The 12,084-nt window shown below is 50.8% G+C and overlaps 4 protein-coding genes across 4 annotated transcripts; 3 read left to right on the forward strand and 1 right to left on the reverse strand.

Annotated features, from left to right (window-relative positions):
* Positions 1–881: 881 nt before the first annotated feature.
* CTRU02_211873 (uncharacterized protein) lies at positions 882–2,255 on the forward strand (the record flags this gene model as incomplete). Its single annotated transcript, XM_036725525.1, has 1 exon — positions 882–2,255. One exon carries the CDS (start codon positions 882–884, stop codon positions 2,253–2,255), a length of 1,374 nt encoding a protein of 457 aa, XP_036582730.1.
* A 285-nt stretch (positions 2,256–2,540) lies between these two features.
* On the forward strand, positions 2,541–3,290 carry CTRU02_211874 (uncharacterized protein; the record flags this gene model as incomplete). Its single annotated transcript, XM_036725526.1, has 1 exon — positions 2,541–3,290. The coding sequence occupies one exon, from the start codon at positions 2,541–2,543 to the stop codon at positions 3,288–3,290; it is 750 nt and encodes a 249-aa protein (XP_036582731.1).
* A 430-nt stretch (positions 3,291–3,720) lies between these two features.
* CTRU02_211875 (ankyrin repeat protein) lies at positions 3,721–6,872 on the reverse strand (the record flags this gene model as incomplete). The annotated part of the gene is made up of 5 exons (XM_036725527.2): positions 3,721–3,985; positions 4,042–4,306; positions 4,355–4,869; positions 4,958–6,469; positions 6,694–6,872. The coding sequence occupies 5 exons, from the start codon at positions 6,870–6,872 to the stop codon at positions 3,721–3,723; spliced, it is 2,736 nt and encodes a 911-aa protein (XP_036582732.2).
* Positions 6,873–7,779: 907 nt separating this feature from the next.
* CTRU02_211876 (eukaryotic and archaeal DNA primase) lies at positions 7,780–9,455 on the forward strand (the record flags this gene model as incomplete). The annotated part of the gene is made up of 4 exons (XM_036725528.1): positions 7,780–7,969; positions 8,018–8,562; positions 8,612–9,219; positions 9,293–9,455. 4 exons carry the CDS (start codon positions 7,780–7,782, stop codon positions 9,453–9,455), a joined length of 1,506 nt encoding a protein of 501 aa, XP_036582733.1.
* Positions 9,456–12,084: the final 2,629 nt, after the last annotated feature.

Raw genomic sequence — 12,084 nt, forward strand, 5'->3', positions numbered from 1 at the left:
CCGCCTTTTTCGCTGGAAAATCGGTATTCGGTACTCTCACTTTATCTTTACGAGAGACTTGCAGATCCAGCCCAACTTCACATTACGTACGATCATCAAAGACAACAGTCCAGCTGTGGAGTTATTAAGATCATTACAATGGTTTTTTTTACAAAATGATACGCCAACTGAGAATCAAGTAGAGGGGCAATTATGTTCTGTATTGGCAGCTTTACAAAAGCTATTTACTGAAGGGGAGGCGTGGCCGACAGACATCACGGCGTCTGGCGATAATTATCTCCAGGTTAGTCGATGCCATGGTAACTCCATTCAGTATCCTGATGGTAAACTGTAGGTGGCTCCTATCTGGTTCTATGCCCGTTCCGAGAAGACGGCATCTATGCTCGTCCAATACTTCAAAGTGTTGGTATCCATGGGCGTACCACTTAACGACATTGATTATAGATTCTGGTATGCTCTCAATGATCAAACTATTGCGCAAGCCCTGCTAAACTGTTTAAGTACTCTACTAGATGGAATTTTGATCTTCAGCACCAGAGAGTGGCTACTCTCAGGTGCTAGACGGCAGCTTGACGGCTTTGTAAAGGCAGCATCCTATATGACCAAGGAGTTGGTGAAAATAGGAGCCTCCTGCTCACAAATTTCAAGTAGACATGACATAACTTTTGCTCCAGATTTGGGTGGGGTGTTTACCATCCCGAGAATTTATCAAGACCATGCAGTCTTGCTCGAAAGTATGTATCTGAACTTAGTCGTGCCAAGTCGTATTAGTGACTCATTCCCGACACCCAAAAGCACTCGATTATGGAGAACTATCTCATGCATTATTCAGGAAGTCAGAGAGCGATGTCTGTCGACTACTTGACGCATCCCCAGATCATATGTTTGAAACGGGACGCTATGGCCAGACACCACTTCATGTCGCAATTTTCTGGCCAAGAGGCTTGGAGCTTCTTTTCGAACTGGCAGAAGATGCATGCCATGATATCATTGACGCGTTGGATTCAACTGAAACGTCGGCCATCACATATGCTATCACTTTGCAACAGGCAGAATCCGTGACGATCTTGCTGAAAAAGCATGCAACCATCGATCTTGAAAACACTGCCTGTTTCTTCGGTCATAAATTCTCCAATTATCTCAATGCTCAAAGTCGGGAGGTTTGTGAAGTCTTGAGCAAAGAACTCGCAAAGCGCAGGACAGAGATGCTGCATTACGCTCTTGAGCATCTACCGGAAAAGCAAGCAACGAGGCTTGGTCTCGCAAACATGGCGATGCTACAAGAAAATGCTTTTGACGTCGTCACAGAACTAAAGAACTATGGGGTCCCGATCCCTCGACAGTATAAACTCATACGTCGGGGTTCGATTTACCATACCGCCTTCATGTCAGTCAACCTAGCTGAAGCTCTATTCGAATCGGGTTTTACAAACATCGATTCAATCGTGGATGGATACACTCCTTTGATGGTATTTCCATTACTTTTGACTTTTGGTACTGGCAAGACGGCTACATCAGACCTCATCGCGTGGTTCGATAAAAAGCAAGCAGACGTCAAGATCCCCATTCCAATCGAAGCTCGTATACAGGCTTCATGTATACAAGCTCCAGAATACCGGGTTATACATCGCCTTTCTTATATGTTAGGACTCGAAACAGGAGTAACATCTTTATCTGGGTTGCATTTCTCTTTGCAAGTGCGAAAGCTTTTTTCTGTTTCGTCGAAAGATCCCTGTTTGTGCTATTGCGCACCTGAAGGCTGCAACTCAGCCTCGTTGTTCGCAAGGGGTTGGTTATGGTATCCTGAATCAGAATATGGTTTTGGTACAAAGCGCTTAGTTGAGTGGAACGAAAAAAGTCTACATGAAATGTCTTATCAAGGGCTTGGTACAAAATGTGCCTTTGTTCGAGTTTGCACGTTTTCTCGGCTCGGCATGCATCATACCTGCTGCGTGCATAGAATACACGACCAGGGCACTATATTGCGTGAAAGAGGGAGATTCGCTAAGCTGATTTCCATAATGGAAACAGAGGAAGTAGCTGAGATAAGGAATGAGGACCGGTACTTGGCAGTGACCTTGGAGAAACTCATGGAAGAGTTCAGCTCCAAGCTGCGAAATGACACATTATCTTTTCTAGAATTTATGAAATTCTGGAATAACAGAATGTGCGAGTTTGAGTCAGAAAAAGAGCAGATTGCTGCAGAGGACCTCCAAACTATGTTGGACATTGGCGTTCGTTTCGACAACATCTAAATCATCCGATGTTACACATTCGTTCACTTTAGACTTTTGACAACCGGGGGTTAAGCATAGACACCTCGAATAGCACAACACGGCGAGACTTTCCTAGCAAGGAGCATCTCCACATACCGTTGCAGAACCCTCTAATAGAGTTCATTCGTAACTTCGCATGATAGACACCAACCACGTTCATCATGCAGTCACAGCCACGAACTCCCGCCCTAAAATAGGCGGAGTCTCCGGGAAACCTGCAACTTGACAACCCTTCAAAATCGACCTCAACAAAGACAAACCACAATGGTCGCGGTAAATCTCACACTGCCTCTCCTGGCAGCTCTGGCAGCATCCCCAGGGCGTCTCGGAATCGTGTGTGCGCGCTTTAAAGAATCTCTCGAGCCATGGGCGCCCGTCGCGAACAACACGTACATGTACGCCAAGGGCTCCGTCCCGCAGACGAACGACAGCGTCCCGCACTCGGCGTTCCGCTCGTATATCCCCCTCAGGAACATCGGACGGGAGGGCCACACGCACCTGTACCACATTGTGCAGAACTACGACACGCTCGACGAGGTCATGGTCTTTTCGCAGGCCGATCCCTTTGATCTCCTCGCGCCGGCCGTCAACACGACGGAGCAGATGGTGCAGAGGGCGATGCAGGTGGAGGAGAGGGACGTCACGCCGTTCAACGCGGCGTTGTTCCACGACCTGGCGGATTGGGAGCAGATCGATTGGAACAGTTCCAAGCAGGCGCTGTGGATCAAGCCGAGCCAGATCAAGACGTTGCAGCTCGCGCCGTATACCCCGGCGCAGTTCTGGACGAGGGTGATGGGGGGACAGCACCCGCCCGCCATCCGAGCGATGCACGGGGGTATTTTTGCCGTTAAACGCGAGACGATATGGAGTTTGCCGAGGACAGTTTATCAGAATGCGCTGGATGAGTTCGAAAAGGCGAATTCGAGTAACCCTGAGATAGGATTTTTCATGGAGCGAATGTGGGCGCCGATGTTCTCGCAGAAATATAGATTGAACTCGGTGCAAATTCCGTAATAGCGGGTGGGATAAATGTCCACAGCAGCACACTTATCTCTGGACAAAAAAGACATAGACCATTTAGGTATTTAATTGATCTTAATGACAAAAGAATAATCAAAGTCACAAAATGCAAAAGAGAAACTCCTCGACGGGGAATTGAACCCCGGTCCCCGGCGTGACAAGCCGATATCCTCACCACTAGACTATCGAGGATTGGTATTTGTTGAAGGGTTTGCCACTTTTGGAAAACAAGTACCCACAACACTCAGTGCGTGGCTTGCGCTACTGGCAGTGCTCACAAGTCCTTGCACTAGCTCACAACGATTCAATTCATCGTCCGTCTACTCCTATATAGATGTTGCTATATTGTACCAAGATTTGCCGCCGTTTGTGGAAATAACATCTGCTCTCCTCGTTTGCAGCCATAACGCCGAAACATCCAGCCTTATTCGCCCTGTCTAAACCGGCAACGCTCCCGTTCATGCGTATCCCGATACCACCTCGTTGTCAAAACCTTCGTGCAGGGCTCATTTCTGCACTGGTACTTTTGACGTTTCTCACGGTTAAACGCACAGCCCTCCCTAATATGCTTATTGCGATTGCTGACACTGGAGAAAGTCTTGGTGCACTGCGGCGTCGGGCACGGGAGCCTGGTTCCTCTTGCAGGGTGGTCGCGTGAGGGAGGTCTTGAGGTCGTCGAACACATGCTGCTTTAATGACTGTAAGTATTCGTAACATACCCCCGCGACATATCGTGAAGGCTTACCTGACGCTGGATGAAGAGACATTGCGACGTAGCCCTAATGTGCTCAGCGACGAGAAGCTGCTAACCGGTGTCAAGGCCGCGTCAGATCCTTGACCACGCAATGGTGATACGAGAGAAGAAAGCTCCGATTGCAGTGAATCTAGCTTTGATGCGATCGATACATCGTGCATCGCGAGGTAATCCGCCAAGAGAGTACAGGAACGATTGTATCCGGGGAGCGTCCCGGCGACTGTCTGAAACACGCGGCTCATGGAGCCATGGAGACCTGATGATGTTAATTTTTGTGATTTTGTCCTGCGGGAACATGGCTTACCAATCATGAAGGATAGAACGATGGAAAATGCCACCGAGGCCAACAACATCATCGTGGATGAAAGCGCGTCCTCCCAGCTGTTGGGCAGTGAAGGCGGCGTGTTTGACTGGCCTCTCGTATCCTCGAAACGGTCCATGTGGACGAAATCCGCCCACAAAAAGTCGTCTCGCTGAGTGGATGAGCTTGCATAAGAATCTAGCCGTGTTGGCGAGCGGCCCGGAATCGCTTGACCCTGGGTGGCGGCCTGGGGAGTCTCGTGTGTCTCGAACTCTCTCTGGATAGCGCTGAGTCTACTACCTGACGCAGAACTACGGGACGGGACAGATTCCTTGCGCTTTTCGAGTGACAGCAGATTTTGCACCAGTTCTTGGAAGTGAGGTAGGTTGACGACGTCGAGGTCGGACGTGGTGTCGCCCGACGGGGTGAATGCCCACATTCCAAAGGCTAGCTCGTCGAACAGTAAACGAGATGAACTGGGTAACACTGAGCGCCATCGATCAAGGTCGTTGTAAAATCTGTTTTGGCATCAGTATGTATGTCTTGAGACTCTATTCAGAAGACAACAACTCTGCAGACAACAATGACGGGAGAGTGCCGACTTACTGGATGAGAATAGAGCTATCGTTTTTGAAAAGCGACAGACATATGGCATTTGCCACGAGAAGAGAATCGACTGCCTCGACGAGAGCTGAAGGTGGATTATCCTGCATCAGGCCGCGGAAAACACCAAGGCCACGAGCCCACACACCATTAGCGTAGAGATATTCGTTACCAAGGTCTTGTAGCTCATCGTGCACCGAGGAATTGCATATGTCGCGTAGCTGTGAGCATAGGTTGTGCATACATGTGACGAGGTCCCGCCCCAGGAGGTGACGACGCCGCCGAGAACCTTTCGGCTGTATTGATTCCTTCGGCAGGCTCTTCGCTGGGCGTTGAAGCGACTTGCTTATGGAAACTACAGATTTCATATTAACATCGAGGGGTTGGACACACTCCTGGGTGGACGCATCGGATTCGGTCCTGTTTAGGCCTATCTGAATCATATCGAACGGTTGTGGGTCAGCAATGTTGAGATCGGCGAGAGAATTGGCTGTTTCCTCAGCCAGCAATGTCACCGGAGGATCAGTGACACCAGAGGAAAGGAGTATCTGCATGATTTCTGTATCATTGTTGAATAGAGCAATGACAGCAGCCTCTTGCGCACCCTCGGCCAAAACGTTGTGTCGTAATATTAGACGGGTAATCTCAGGCTGGCCCCAGAATGCAGCAGCGGAAAGGGGCGTGAGGACGATGCCGCCGGCGGCCTCATCACTCTGGTAGACGCCCATAAAGGTAGCGCCCTTCTGCATGAAGCTCTCAACCTGTTCCAAATGACCAAGTCTAATGGCCATGTGAAGGGGATCATGGGAAATGTCTGAAAGCCAGTGCTCACTCTGATTTTCAGACCTGTCTCTTGTCCTTGATGCGAGATCTAGCACATAACGATAGATATCCAGTCGGCCTTGGTCCAGTAGCTGCAGCAACAAATCAGGGCTTGTCTGCCATTCGATCTCACCAGAGCGGACGACAGGCTCGCAGAGTTCGTGGAGACCAGCAAGGTCGCCAGAGAGAGCAACTTCGGTGAACCTAGACTTCAGCGCATCAATGTACGCGTCGTCTACTATGTCGGGTACCAGACCGAGGGAAAAGCAGGAATCCAGATCGTCCAGGCCGGCTTCGATGCTTCGTTGATGCATATCATGTAGTTGGGGAAGAGTAAGAAGGCCCTGGGATCGATAGAACTCTACGCCAATGCCGGCATAAAGGGCCCGGTCCAACAGCAGGTCGCGGATGAGTAGCCGTAGTTCGATAGTCGTCGGGTGAGATGGCGATATAGACTCGAGGTGTTGGAGGTGGGATTTGAGGGTGGAATAGTTGACCGTGATAGAGGGGAAGTCAAAGGGAGACGGGATGGCAATTGCAAGCGTCTGTAACAGTGATAGGCTGTGTACTTCGATTTCTATGGTCTTTGTTTGGCGGCATTTTGAAAGGGTAAATGCTGGTTGGTGGTTCGGGGAAGAGTAGACAGACAGGTAGATACCTGACCCAGGCGAGACGGCCTTGAAGACCTCACCGCTGTAGCCATGTGAGTTGTTAGTGGTGGTAGGCTGTTGGGGTGCCAGAAGCAACAGTTCAAGTCTTGGCTGGTAGTTAGGCGATCACTTGTGCGATCTCGGCCAGTTGCTGCTACAGCCATGCGTAACACAGGCCCTCTCCTTTAGGATTCCCAATAATTTGGGGACTTTAGATTACATACTGGGCCCTCTTAAGCCATGTAGTGAGATAAACAATGGGCGTACCTTTCGAAGACCTCGTTATAAGCGAAACAAGGAACATCGTTGATGAAGCCTTGCTTTCTCGAGGCAGCACTTGTACTGAGACTATTTGTGGTCCATGGAATAAAAGTTGACTGTGACTTGAGGTTCTCATCGATATCTGCGAGACGCAGCTTCATGCCGAGAGATGACAATGAAGCCATCTCGGAGGCTTATGGTGGCATTGGTGGTTATGGCCCGGATAGGTGAGGGTTACAAGGAGTACGATATAACGCACAGCACCCTAACGGATGAAAGGTAAGTGCATACCATAAAAGAAACCGAAATTAGAATCAAGATGCACAAAATAATAAGAAAACGCCGGGAGATGGATTGAAAAGGATGCCTGGGGGTCGTCCGGGCTGAGGCTGACGAAAGGGGCCGGAAGGTGGGGCATCGAGAATTAGGAATCGGTAGGCAGGTCACGCGGGGACGGCTTAGGTCATTTTGGGGGCTCGGTATGCATCGGTATGCGCTGAGAGGAAACGTGACATGGCACATATAAGCGGCAGTGCAGAATGAGACCGGTTAATTGATGATTTTGGACGGAAATATAGATTTCATTCCCGGATGCGACCATGAAACGAATTGGCTGCATGACTTTGACAAGTTGACTCACAGGTTAGGAACCGTCGGTCTTATGGTGTGTGGGCTTTGACATGTATTATGATGAGTTTAGTAAGGTCATGTGCTCTTTCATGCAGATCTAATAGAATATTCTTGAATGAAAAGTGAGCGAAACAGATTTACAAAAATCTTAGGTGGAAAATGAAGCGCGAGTATGAACATGCAGTGAAATGAGGTGAGTTGAATGATGAGGATGAAGCAATTGTTAAAGATATCGCGAAAGTGGGGTTATTACCGTGCTTATCACCATGGTCTCACGGTACGTAGAACTGTCTCCACTAATCTGATTTACACGTCTTTTCATTGGTCGACACCACTTAATTGAATATCCCCACGACGCGACCAGACGCGTCTCCTGGCGCCGTCACCACCCAGCAACATTTCTTCCTCACCAAGTCCACCAAATCCACAAGCCTTCAACTCACATGTACAATTAATGCCAAAATGTTGCGACAAGACTACAACAGGATCGACCCTAAGCGGCGCAATGTCGTCGACCACCGCAAGAAGCAGTTCGCTTCACCCGCCTATAAAGAAATCGAGTACCCCCACCGCCTAAACTTCTATGCCGACGCGCCCACCGCCGATATCACATTGGAGCAGTTTGAGCAATGGGCTATCGATCGCCTGAGGAGTGCGTATTTATGTTGATATGCTGCGTCTTCATCACTGACACGTCCAGTCCTTGCCGAACTGGAAGCCTGCGCCTTCCGCAACAAATCCCCCCAAGAGATCGCAACCCACATGAAGCCGCTGCTCGATAAATACCTGCCCCTCGAATCGAACAGCTCTCACTCGCCGAAGCTCTTTGCCCAGCGTCAAAAAGACCACTACAGCCATTTCATTCTTCGTCTGGCCTTTGCCCGGACAGAGGATCTGCGCCGCCGTTTTGTCCGCGTCGAGACCATGCTCTTCCGTCTACGACTGAACAGCGATGATCTGAGCGAGCGGGCCGCCTTCATTAGCAGCCTTGATCTCGACTGGTGGGAGACGGTCACAGAAGACGAGAAGCGCGAGTATGCGGCAGAGCTGGCCTCCATGTCGCGTCCATGGGGCAAAAACGCAATGGAGGACGACAACTGGTTCAAGGTCGACTGGGACCGTGTGCCGGAGTTGGTGGAACAGCGCAAGGTGTTCTTGAAGGCAGGCAAGGCGTTTGTACCCGGAAGGGAACAGGCCAGCATGGTTGTTGGCGAGTTTGTCTCAAGGTTAGAACGACAACTTGAGGTAAGCATCCCATCTAGATACACAACGAACTGTAACTGACGATGAATAGCTCACGGCTCGCGCACTCCCCCGCCTCGACGAGGACGATCGCCTCACACCGATCCTCGACCATCTCTCCAAGAACTTCATCACACCAGACAGCTCCTACAGCTCCAACACGGGCGCCCCTGTCGGTGCCGAGATCACCGCTCGCAACATTGACAACCTCGCCCAGCACTTCCCGGCATGCATGTCGCACCTCCACCGCTCCCTACGTCGGGATGCCCACTTGAAGCACTACGGCCGTCTGCAGTACTCCCTGTTCCTCAAGGGCATCGGCTTGAACCTCGAGGAGTGTTTGGTGTTCTGGCGCCAGAGCTTCCGCAACATCACCGACGACACCTTCAACAAAGAGTACCGGTACAACATCCGCCACGTCTACGGCGACGTCGGAGGCGACTCCAACCGCCGCGGCGGTGGATACAGCCCGTTCAGCTGTCAAAAGATCTTAACCGAGCACCCGCCCGGTCCGGGCGAGGCCCACGGATGCCCGTACCGCCACTTCAACCTGGAGAACCTTACGGCCCTGGTGCAGGCAATGGGCGTGAGCGATCGGGCTACGCTCAACGGAGTCAGGGAAGACAAGGAGAACCAAAAGTTTCACATGGCGTGTAATCGGTATGTACTGCCCCAATTCACCTCAGCCAGCCTCAGCTTTTTTTTTTCTTCTCTATACTGACATTCCTCCCAGCGTGTTCGAGCACTTGCACAAGCAGGAACTCAAAAAGGCCAAGGACGAGGGCGTCTTCACGTCTGCACAACTCGAGACCATCGTGCACCCCAACGAATACTTCAAGCGTAGTTACCTTCTCAAGAACCTCAACAAGGCGGCGGACGTCAAGATGGAGGGGTGAACGCAGTAGGCATCTGTTGCGAAAGTCACGAGACAGGATAAGGCCTAGAATGGGCAGTTGCTCCGAGGAAGCCTCACAAGGCTTTCCCCCGAAGCTTGAATAGGCTCCGTAAGGGCTCCGTGACAACCAGCACAGAGCCGAGCGGGCTGAATGTTTGGCCCGAGGTAACGAAGAGCGGCTTGATGACAGGGCGGGTTCTATGACGGTCTGGACCATTTCCATTGATTTTACATTTTTCATTTCACCCAGGGAGGCGTTGGATAAAATTGGAGGGGGGCAAACGTTTCTCGCGGCATTACCTTGTCAAGTAACAGCAGCACGGTCTCATACCACGGACCATGAGTATAAATCGGCGTTCGGGACGAGGAGGAGGAGGGGTGTATGCGCAATAATACTTTTTTACTACTACCATTTACATACATATGTTATGCGAAGAAGGACAAGACGAAGAAGGTCGGGACTGTGCGTTTAGTCTTTACGTTTCCCCGAGCAGGAAAAAAAAAAAAAAAAGAAAGAATTCTTAAAGTCCTTTTGACACTTTCCACGTGCTCGTGTCTTGTTTCACATCAAAGCATCCGATCTTGTAGCCGTCTGCTTCGGAAGCGGACTCAGGTCTGGGCTCCCGTCGGCAGAACAAAGAACGAGAGGAGGCAGCCAAGATCGATCGGTGGATCGGTCCCAAGAAGCCTCTTGTAATGGAAACCAATTTTCAAACCCTCGGCTTCGACAGTTGGGGTTTCATCCTGTTTAAACTGAACGAACGGACGGACTGGGCCGCGGCACTGGAGGGATGGATGGGCGAGTGACGGGGGGGGCCGTTTTATTGGTTTTGCTGCCCACTGACGGCTCTGTCACCAGTTTCTTTCTTTGTGGCGGCGCATCGAGAACCCGAATCCCTGACGGCCATCCAGCCCTGTCTGATTTGCGAGGCAGCTTGTATCATCCACACGGCCGGCACTTTGAGGATACGGATGGGGCTGGGTAAGGGGAGGAGGTGGACAGGGTGTTCGGCAGGTGATGCGGGCTTGGTGATGGGATCACACGGGAACCTCGGACGTTTCCAGGGGGCCGTGGTCACGCCGAGTGACCGCGGTTCAAATCTTACCAGGGTTGCGCGGAGAAGCGAGAGCGAAAAAACTCCGCGGCTCAACGGTGATACGTGTTTCTGGGATGTTCAGCTGTTTACCCTTGAAGCCTCAAACCTCAAGGTTCCTGTGGTTGCTGGCACACTCTGGAATGACACGTATTAACGCCCCCGCCAGTCGAATGACCAGCATACGAGTTCAGCTGGGCGGTATGAGTCAACTGATTAGAAAGTAAATGAGCTGATATGGCGTTCACAAGTGGAATTGCCTCAATGTCTTTTGTACATAAAAAAAAAAAAAAAAAAAAAGTAAAGTGTCTGGGCCCCAGAGGGCATTCACATCTCGTTCAAGCCGTGGAGTTCCAGGCCTCCCTCTGCCCCAACAACAGAACAATAGTGTTGGTGTTTTTTTTTTTGCAGGCATTGTGGATGAGAGAGAGCCCGCGCGGACCTCTAATGTCACGTTGAGCGTAGAATGAGTTTAATTAGCACAGGCCCCTCTAGAACCTTTTGGCTTTTGGGGGTGTGTGTGAAGTGCGAAGATGCTCTGGGCAGTGGAAGAACCTAGCAACTGAAAGAAACGGAAACAAAAAGAGATTGAACTGAAAAAACGAAGCTTCTGGTGTTGCATCGGTCAGCCAGAGCGTATGAGATGTATGTTGGTGCCGACCGGTCTAGACCACCGTCAACTTTGTCGGGCCAAGCTTGGGTATGGAACACGGGCCAGAACGGCGGTCTAGACCAACTGCCTGTCGAACCGTTGCCTTGATTGCCCAGAGTTCCAGGGGTGGTAGTAGACTCTGCCATGAAAAGGAAAAATGAAGAAGTATGCTTGGGGGTGAGCGGTAACGGGACCAGCTAGAGAATCCTTATCGTTCCGGAGGTGCCTCAAAGTGTCTGTTTCTAGCCTCGGAATGCAGTCACTACGGATGTAGTAGTATTACTACAGTAGCTAACGAGCTTTCTCTTGTGGAGCTGAAGAAGCTGAGGCTCCGGCCCGATGTTTGTTGTCCTACGGCCGTGTGTGAAGTGTGAAGGATATGTTTCCCTTGCGCTTTGTAACAATTCTAGGGTCCTCTGGACTATAGATCTAGACCTTGGTGGTGTACTTCTAACGGGCTGGACCATCCATCTCCGTCTATTCATGATGCCGGGGGCCCCATTCCATGAATATGCAACAACCAAACACACGCCTACGCTCCTCCGAACCAGTGGCACAGAAAAGGGAGCTATCGTGACCCTGTTTCTGTTCCCCCCGTCCTCCGTTTCCGTGTTCATAGAAACCCAACCGAAATGGGGGTGGACCATCATGGAACCGAACTGGCCCGCGCCGCAAACTGTACAACTCACCTCGCACTATACTGGTCAAACGGGGGGGTTTGTACTAACCAACCATGGGCTGGACGGGCGACCAGCCGAAGACGGGGGGAAACGGAATTTCGCGCGATGCTCTGTAACGGTACCACTGATGCACGATGACCTCAGTCCTCATCTTTGTTTATGCTGTACGCGCTACCGGCCTTGACTTTTTACCTCACCTACATG

This window comes from Colletotrichum truncatum (assembly GCF_014235925.2).
Source record: "Colletotrichum truncatum strain CMES1059 chromosome Unknown Contig_0008, whole genome shotgun sequence".
NCBI lineage: Eukaryota > Fungi > Ascomycota > Sordariomycetes > Glomerellales > Glomerellaceae > Colletotrichum > Colletotrichum truncatum.